The 10,382-nt window shown below is 36.9% G+C and overlaps 1 protein-coding gene across 2 annotated transcripts in view; it reads left to right on the top strand.

Moving 5' to 3' along the window:
- LOC106870605 (centrosomal protein of 104 kDa) overlaps positions 1 to 10,382 on the top strand; it is a 293,281-nt gene that overhangs the window by 207,888 nt on the left and 75,011 nt on the right. For both annotated transcript variants that reach the window (XM_052973736.1, XM_052973738.1), the window contains exon 20: positions 1,660 to 1,906. In XM_052973736.1, coding sequence (XP_052829696.1) covers positions 1,660 to 1,906 — 247 coding nt within the window. The remainder of the gene's footprint in view (positions 1 to 1,659; positions 1,907 to 10,382) is intronic.

Raw genomic sequence — 10,382 nt, 5'->3', positions numbered from 1 at the left:
TATATATATATATATATATATATACACACTTTATTTAAAAGCAGCAGAAATATAACAAAAGACTGTTACTCGGAGTGTCATGTTCCCTGTCCAATGAACAGCAACGTGAAACTCCGAGTAACAGCTTTTTGTTATATTTCTGCTGCTTTTAAATAAAGCATATTACTCTACCTCTGGTATTTGAGCACTCTTTTTTCCACCTTGTTGCACATTTATGTGCATACTCCGGTATATATATGTACATATATATATATAGAGAGAGAGAGAGAGAAAGAGAGAGACAAGTAGGTAGGTAGGTAGGTAGGTAGGTAGATAGGTAGGTAGGTAGGTAGGTAAGTAGGTAGGTAGGTAGGCAGACAAGCAGGCAGACAGACAGAGATCTCTTGATCATGCTTTAAAGTTATGTTTTAAATGATGGTAGTTGATGAAAGGATTGATACAAATGGTGGTCCATTTTCAGGAGTCTCAAGTCTTTTGAAAGGTCTATGTAGAGTTATTATTCTCCTCTTTGGACAGCTTTTATGCCTCAAACAAACACACCCACAGATTTCCACATATGTAGCAGATATACACGAGTGTGTGTGTGTCTGTGTTTGTCTTCCCCCCTACCCCACTTGACAGCTGGTGTTGGTGCATTAACGTCTCTGTAACCTAGTGGTTCAGCAAAAGAGTCTAATAGAATAAGCACCAGGCTTTATACAAAAATGAAAAATATGTACTGGGATCGATTTGTTTGACTAAAAGAAACTCTTCAAAGTGGTGCCCCAGCATGGCCACAGTCTAATGACTGAAACAAGTAAAAGATAAAAAATAAAAGATAAAATTTTCCATCTAGCACTCAGTTAATCATCTCACCTTTGTACATGGCTTGAACAACACTCATAAGTTTTCTGTATTCTTTAGTGGCCACCAGGCTATATAATATGGGTCTTCTGAGGATTGCTCTTTGTTAAGAACTTCTGCTGTTGTCTTCCTATAAAATGTGCTGTATTCATTTATTATCATTATTTTATCCCGTTTATATATTTGTTTTGCAAGATTTTTGATGTGAAATCGCGTGTTGAAACAGATATTGTTGTATTTGGGGATGGTCTTGTTGCCAGTTTAGCCAATAAAAACACATGCACTGTATATTTGGTGTTAATTTGCTTCAGCTTTATATTACATTACATTACATTAATCCTATTAATCATATACCTATCTCTACACTGCATTTAACAATAAATAAGTGCAAAACTTCTTCCATGAATTCACTGAAAAAGACGCGTCTATATTTTATACTATTAATTTCTTTTTGTTGTTATATGTTTTGGTCAGTGATATCTCCAGTGTTACACAAGTTCCATTTTCAGTAGTTGAGTTGTAAATGGCCTGCAAAATTTGTCATTGATAATGAGCTTTTGGCCTTGATCAGTTACTCTAAATAAATGCATAAGTAATCAGTTATATCACCTGTCATCGGAGTAGGTTTCATGTGGTTGCACACCATGCTAGAATTTGCAGCTAGATATTCTCCAAATATCCTGAATATAATATAATATAATATAATATAATATAATATAATTATCTTTAATACATTTCCATATTTGACAAATACAATTTTTAATGATTTTTACATACAGGATATTTTATTTCTGATTTAATGTTGAAATCTTTCAGTAATGCACCAGGAATGGCTGTTGTAGATATTATGAACTTCTGCACTGTTGCTTGTCTCCATCATAGTTCTGAAGATGTACGCCGAGTAGCTTTGCGTATCATACAGTTATTATATGAAGACATTGGACCACCAGTTCGGAACTATTTGCCCCCGGATGATGACAAGATTCGCAAGAACACACTGTATAGACAAATATTTGAATACTTTGATAAACTTGATAGCAAAAATGCAAAGTCAACATTGAAGGTGAGTTTAATTCTTCAAAGATATAACTATTTATTGTTTTTTTAAAAAATTTTACACTTAGTAATATTATTTTGTCTCTTTTGATGTTTTTTGGTGTTTCTTTTTTCATTTCAGTTTTTATTGATTTAGATCAGTGCTTTGCAACCATTTTTCACTTGTGGTACACTTTTATTCTTTTCAAAATTTGGCTGCACACCTGAACTAAAAATATAACTAAAAGCATAGGGAAATAAATTATATCCAGGTTACACTGCAGCACATCTAGCGTTGTCTTGTGGCACACCAGTGTGCCATGGCATACCGGTTGCAGGGTGTTGATTTAGATACAAATATATTTTTTTATTTGTATTTGTTTGTTAGTCAGATGGTATTTTCATAATTGAATATTTGTTTAATTAATGGTGAATGAAGAATTTTACAGTGATGCATCCGCAAACACTCAACAGTAAATTGATTTTGGTATAAACCTCTTGCCTGGCACACCAGTCATTTCTTTTGGTTCCACTCCCCGTCTCAGCCGAGAAGCCTTTTTCTTGCAAGCTACTTGGCGACCCCCACCAGTGTTGATACTACATAAAGCGCACCTATGCTGGCGCCATGCAAAAAGCACCTGTACTGGTGCCATATAAAAAGTACCTGTGTTGATGCCAAATAAAAAGCACTGGTGCTGGTGTCACATACAAAGTGCTCAGTTCACTCCGTAAGGCGGTTGGCATTAGGAAGGGCATCCAACCATAGAAATGATGCCAAAACAGACAAATGGACCCTGGTGCAGCTCTCCACCTTGCCAGCTTCTGTCAAACTGTCCAACTCATGCCAGCGTGGAAAATGGACATTAAAGGATGCTGCTGCTGCTGCTGCTGCTGATGATGATGATGAGGGAACAATATAATAACTGTTAAAGTCTCTACATGATAGATCTACCTGTTAGAAATAACAACCAAATCTCTCCCAAACTACATCCTATCATTTATTAAAAGAAAATGTACACATTTAAAAATGTTATTTTAGATACACAATGTCAGAGGCAGGGGGAAAAAAAAAACAGAATGGACATTGCTGGAATGATTTTCATCACACTTCTCAATATGAGATGACCTGGTTGCTTGACATCAGGTCATCTCTTACTGTCAAACAACAATGACATGATATATGTCTTAATATGCATTAAGCCAATGCATTGAAAAATGCAGTAATTTATTCAAGATGGCTATGCTCATTTGCAAATATGCCCTTGCTGGGATTGACATTCATATTATCAGTTGGTAATGAATTAGATCACATTTCTTGCACAATAATACTTAGCTGCATGTATAAGTCCAACTGCCGCATTTAATTATTTATTTTATCTTTTTAAATTAAAAACAAGTACAAAAACAAGTAATTTTCGCATAAGTATTGTAGTTTATATATACAAGGTCTTGCAGATAAATTGAGACAATTTTTACAATGCATAAAACTGGTTATAAATATTAAAATAATGGTAGTAGACAGGATATAAATTTAACGTAACATTTGTTACAACAAAGACATTCATTGCTCAATATGGTCACCCTTTTGGGCAATTGCTGCCTCCACTCGAGAATGGAATTATTTTGCAGCTGTTGCAACTGCTATCTTTTTGATTTTGCATGTCGCATGCATGATTCAGGTCTTCAAACTGTTGACACTCAAGTGAGGTAAAGCATTGGTCCTTGCTTGAAGTATGTCCTGTGAAAAGTTATCGAGAAGGTTTAAATCTGGGATATTACTGGGCTAGATGTTGGCCCTCACTAAAAGTGGCACTTTCTCATCCAGGAAGACCTGGCATGGTGCAGAATCCTGGATATGCACCACATTGTCAAGCCCAAACTTCTGCTCAATCCAAGGTAACAGAGTTTTTCAGGATGTCCAGATACTCCTTTGTGCTGATCTTGAAGCCAGACTCAATGAAGTGTGGATCCATGACACTTCCATCACTCACCACAGCTCCAAATACCTTGGCAAAGGCAGGATTCTTAGTTTGAAATACAGTGGGGTGTCAGTAGGGTTGTGTGCAATCATTCAAGAATTTCTGTGATTCACCTCAGCATTCACAATGAACTTCTCGTCTACAAACACAAGTTTTTCCTGCACCTTGATGCTTGATGTATGACAGAAGCTTTGGGCATCTTTTGTCTCTGATTGCTTTGGCCTTGGCTGTTAGAAGGTGCGTCATCGAACATAGCTAGTCATGCTAAGGTTCCTGTTCACAGCTCTGGACACAGTAGAAAGGGACGCATTACATTTCTTTGCAAGAATTGTCATGGATGCGGATGGATTGGCTTCAACCAAGCATTTGAGTCCAGCGAGAAACTTTGGATTGCATTTGGAATCACTTTGAGTCTTGTGTTCTTTTCTATCAACCTTTCCCACTCCTTTAAATTGTTTATACACACAATAAACTGTTGCTCTAAGAAGTTTCATCAACTTCATTTTATTGGATTAGATTTTCAAAAAAGCAAGGTTTTGTTCTAAAATGAAATGTTAAACCCACTTAGTCAACTGTTTAAAATTGGTCTCAATTTATCTGCAAGACCTTGTGTGTATATATATATATACATATATATATATATATATATATATATATATATATATATATATATATATATATATGTATGTATGTATGTGTGTGTGTGTGTGTGTGTGTTACAAGAAAAGGCATAAGTAATGGTCTTCACACATTTATTTGTGTGCATCATAGACTTACAGGTGTTTCTGATATAAATTTTAGGTACATTCCTATTTGTGTTTATTGCACAGACTCTGAAGATGATCGTATTTGCTAAGCTCATTCACTTTTTTCAATCAACTGAAGTATGACACACCTAAATGCATCAGAATGATGATACATAGATAAATAAATGTGTAAAGCCCATTATTTATGCATTTTCTTGTATATCATTCTGTGAAAAGATACTATAACTGGGTAATGCCACCATGGATTTGCAAAATTGATTGATGAATGGACATCAACTTCAGATTTTGCCTCAGGATTACCTAGAATTCTATACCAATCTGAAAACTTTTGTCAGTCTGGCATATTGACATATTTGTATTAGCTGAGAGTTGACAAAGTATTTTCCCTAGATAACTTATTTATAATTCTTCATATATATATCACTTAATATACGACATGACAGAATGTAAGTTCCCTGAGAGAAAAGTTGGACATAAGAAGAAGCATAATATGTGGTGTGCAAGAGAGACAACTGTGCTGGTATGGTCATGTGTTACATATGGATGAGTACAGCTGTGTGAAAAAGTGGAGGGAACTTGTGGAAGAGGTAGACACAGGAAGACCTGGGATGAGGTGGTGAAGCATGACCTTCAAACATTGGGCCACACGGAGGCAATGACAAATGACCGAGACGTTTGGAGATATGCTGTGCTTGAGAAGATCCGGCAAGCCAAGTGAGACTGTAGCTGTGGCCTATACCGGTGCGCAGTATAACCAGCCCGTTTAAGAGTACCCTTCAATTATTAGGCAATACACTGTGCATGAGAAGACCTATCGAGTCAAGTGAAATTATTGTTGTGGCCGATACCAGTACCGCCTGACTGGCACCCATGCTGGTGACACATGAAAAGCACCATACAAACATGATCGTTGCCAGTGCCACCGCACTGACTCCTGTGCCAGTGGCACGTAAAAAGCACCATATGAGCATAGTTGATGCCAGTGCCGTCTGACTGGTCTCATACTGGTAACACATAAAAAGCACCATTCAAGGGTAGTCATTGCCAGTGCTGCCTGACTGGCTCCCATGCCAGTGGTGTGTAAAAAGCACCACTCAAGCATGGCCAATTCCAGTGCCAGTACACTCTTGGAGTGGTTGGCATTAGGAAAGGCACCCAGCTGGAAGGAATCTTGCCAGAATAGATTGGAGTCTGGTGCAGCCTCCTGGCTTGCCTGTCCTCAGTCAAACCATCCAACCTATGCCAGCATGGAAAACAGATGTTAAACGACGATGATGATGATTACATATATTCATAATAATAATAATTATAAACCTAAAGCTTATAGGCATTTGCCATGTATTGACTAAAGAAAATAGTCTAACACTGGGGCATATAAGCCCCTGACGGAAAAGAACGGGTATTAATATACATGCGAATTAAACCATAGATATTAATACACATTTTTTTCTGTCAAGGCCCTAATATTAAACTATTTTCTTTAGCCAATATGTGGTGAACACTTATAAGCTTTAAGCTTATAATTATTATTATCATTTACAGAATTTTCATTTGTTTCTGTTACTTCATTTAATGCAGAATACACACACACACACACACACACATATGTGTGTGTGTATATATATATATGTGTGTATATATATATGTATATATATATATATATGTGTGTGTGTGTGTATATATATATACACACACATACATCACTGATACTGAAAAGAAAGGGATATGGAAATGTTCTTATGAAAGGTTGCTGAATAAGAAGGATGAACCAACCTATGTAGAACCCACAGACTGACCAATTCTGAAACTGACAGCTGTACAGTCAAAAGTGTGATCAGGTGATTAGAGACTGGAAGGATCAAAAAAGCAGTCAGAAGACCTGGGATTGTAACTGAGATGCTGAAAAATATCCCTCAAAGTAAGGTGTGCAGTAGTTACTCGCATAGTAAATTAGGTGATACAATTAGGGGTTTCCTATCCGATAAATTATGTAGCAGTCTCTTTATCAACTGTTCCAAGAATAGTGAAGGTGTTTTAGAAAGCAGCAATTGCAGAGGTATCAAACTGATGGACCAAATTTAGAAAGTAACAGAAAGACTTATAGTACAGGCACAGGAGTGGCTGTGTGGTAAGTAGCTTGCTTACCAACCACATAATTCTGGGTTCAGTCCCACTGCGTGACACCTTGGGCAAGTGTCTTCTACTATAGCCTCGGGCTGACCAAAGCCTTGTGAGTGTATTTGGTAGACGGAAACTGAAAGAAGCCCGTTGTATCTATGTATGTATATTTATGTGTATGTATGTCTGTATTTGTCCCCCCAACATCGCTTGACAACCGATGCTGGTGTGTTTACGTCCCTGTAACTTAGCGGTTCAGCAAAAGAGACTGATAGAATAAGTATTAGGCATCCAAAGAATAAATCCTGGGGTTGATTTGCTCAACTAAAGGTGGTGCCCCAAGTAAAAGAGTAAAAGAGTACAATCGATTAGGAAAGAAAATATTAGATTAGATCTGATGCAGTTTGGATTTCTGCCTGGATATATCTAACTAATACCCTCTTCATATGAAACATTTACAGAAGTTCTTAACAAACCATTCTAGCTAGCTTTGATATAAACAATGCCATCAACAGAGAATAATATTCTCTATGGTCCAGGTGGCGAGCTGGCAGAATCTTTAGAATGTTGGACAAAATGTTGATTGGCATTTTGTCTGTCTTTGTGTTCTGAGTTCAAACTCTGCCGAGGTTAACTTTGCCTTTCATCCTTTCAGGGAAAATGAAATAAGTACCAGTGGAACACTGGGCTCGATGTAATTGACTATCCCTACCCCCCAAATTGCTGGCCTTGTGCTAAAATTTGAAATTTATATTCCCTGTAGTCTGGTTGTTGTTGTTGTTGTAAAAATGTAAACTGGGTATGGATGAATGGCAGCTCGTATATTGTTACTTTGCCAGGATAGTGCAAGTTGGCAATGAGTTCAGTAAAACATTTAGTATGCTTGTAGATGTTCCTCACGGCTCAATTCTCAGTCCTTATGTTTGTTGTAGTTCTCTAGTGTAGGATCCCTGATTTTTCACAGCTGAATCTGTCATAGAACTTGACAAGAAATGTCAAATGTGGATGTAAAACTTAGAATTGAGAGATCTTAGCAAACCTAACAAAGACAAGTGTTTTGATCTGAAAGAAAGAAGGTAGGAGGAATTCTATTGCCAATAGGGATAAAAAAAAAAAAAATTTTAAATGAACATTCTCATTGTGCAGAAAAGGAATTCCATCTGATGCCTTCAGTGTAAGCCATATATGTACAAGAGATGCAGTGAAATTGTAGGCGATTTAAGTGAAAAGACATATCATCATCATCATCATCATCATCATCACCATCACCATCACCATCATCATCGTCATCATCATCATCATCATCCTCATCGTCTAATGTCTGTTGTCTATACTAGTATGGGTTGGATGGTTTGGCCAGAGCTGGCAAGCAGGGGAGCTGCACCAGGTTCCAGTCTGATTTACCTTGGTTTCTATGGCTGGATGCTCTTCCTAATGCCAACCAATTTACAGAGTGTACTGGGTGCTTTTACGTGGCACTGCACAGACACTTTTGTGTGGCACTGCACGGATGCTTTTACGGGATGCACATGGGTGCTTTTACATGGCATCTTACAGGCGCTTTTGCGTGGTACCACACAGAGGCACTTTTACATGATGATGATGACCACATTGCTGAGACCCCATTCGGTCATGACTGACCCTCTCAGGTACAAGTCCGGGCAAGGTTGTTTGTGGAAGACCAGCAGTCACCCATGCATACCAGGCTCCCTTCTCCACACCACCGATGTTATCCAAGGGAAAGGCAAAGGGGCCAATACAGCTTGGCACCAGTGATGTTGCAACTCATTTCTACAGATGAGTGAACTGGAGCAACGTGAAATAAAGTGTCTTGCTCAAGAACACAACACGCAGCCCGGTCCGGGATTCGAACTCACAACCTCACGATCGTAAGCTCGAAGCTCTAACGACTGAGCCATGCACTTTCACTTATGGGTGCTTATATGTAGCAATTAATTATCAGTAAGAGGGCCTTCGAAATAAATTTCAAATTCTTGTAGAATTCCTATGATGACAGTTGATTGTTAATTAAAAAAAAATAAATGGAAGAAAAAAAGAAAAAGGAGCAAATGACCTGAATAGAAGGAAGTGACAGAAGCAGATGACCAAGACAGACATGAGAAAAAGTGGTGACAGCAAATCTTAGGACAATGAATGGACCACACAAAGAAGATGACAAAAGGACTGTGTCAGATGGTCAGACATTATACTGGAGAGAAAATCCTATGCAACCCCATGTAAATTGATGGTGATCATGACAACACCACCACTACTGCACTCAGTGCTAATGTTGATGTATATATATGCAGAGGTGGGTAATAGAACTGATGGCAGTTTGTATATGTTATACTAAAATTCAATTTTAACATTTCTATTGAATTATTGCATGATATCCACATTTCTGGATTAGTGATTAGATTCTTATGCGTGTATATGATACTTGCCAAAAGAATGAGTGGAATAAATCCATGCACTGTGTTCAGTATATCACTGGTACATCATCATTATCAACATTGGTAATATCATTGTTTAACATCCATTTTGCCACGCTGGCATGGGTTAGACAGTTTGATAGGAACCAACAAGCCAAAGAATTGCACCAAGCTCCATCATCTACCTTGACATGGATGACTGGATGACCTTTCTAATGATAACCATATTTTTGTGGCTCCAATTCTATTTTGTTACATGATTCATTAAACACTGGGGAAAATTTATGGACGTAAATTTCCACCCTGGCAGGAATTGAAATCGAAATCTGAAAGGACTGCATGTAAATTATTGCAGTGAAAGTATTTATCTTTAATCTATTGTTGCAAACAAATTTTCCTCACATTTTCCAAGCCAATAATTATAACATGCGAGTAATTAAGATATTATTAATCATATTACAATGAAACTGAATTTAATGAAAGGAAAAAGAAAAAGGTAAGTAATATAATTAAGCATAAAATATAATAAACATTATCCAGTAATGTTTACAATTAAGAAATTTCAAATTACATAGTTATGAAATTTAAAGAGCGGATATTTAAAAATCCAATAATCTGATAGACGTATATCTTGTGATGCTATGTTGTAAATGCTGAGATTGGTTTTGTTATGCATGCACACAATTGCTAACCCACATGTTCTCTCTCTCTCTCATACACACACACATGTGCATGCAAGCATGTATGTATGCATGTGTGTGTGTCTACATATATGTGTATATATATGTATGTATGTAGGTAGGTTGGTATGTATGTACATGTATATGTACATGTATGTGTGTATATGTATGTGTGTACACATGTGTGTAGGCATTGCTGCATGTATGGATGGATGGGTGGATGTGTGTAAGTGACTCAGTGCATACATTATGTGGAGTGATATGCGTTACATGTACTGGTATGTATGTGTGTATGCATATGGATGTGTGTACACATTCATCTATCTATCAATGGATGAACGTGTATATGTATGTTTATATGTATATGTGCACATATGTATGTATATACATGTTTGTATATGTATGTGTGTATATATTTATATATGTACATGTGTAAATGTGTGCATGTGTGCGTGTGTGTGTATGTATGTATGTATGTATGTATATATATATGTATAATATATATGTATATATATATATATATATATA

The sequence above is a fragment of the Octopus bimaculoides genome, chromosome 16 (assembly GCF_001194135.2).
Source record: "Octopus bimaculoides isolate UCB-OBI-ISO-001 chromosome 16, ASM119413v2, whole genome shotgun sequence".
In the NCBI taxonomy this organism is placed as follows: Eukaryota; Metazoa; Mollusca; class Cephalopoda; order Octopoda; family Octopodidae; genus Octopus; species Octopus bimaculoides.
The sequence above is the reverse complement of the archived record's forward strand: the minus strand, read 5'-3'. Positions and strand labels throughout refer to the sequence as shown.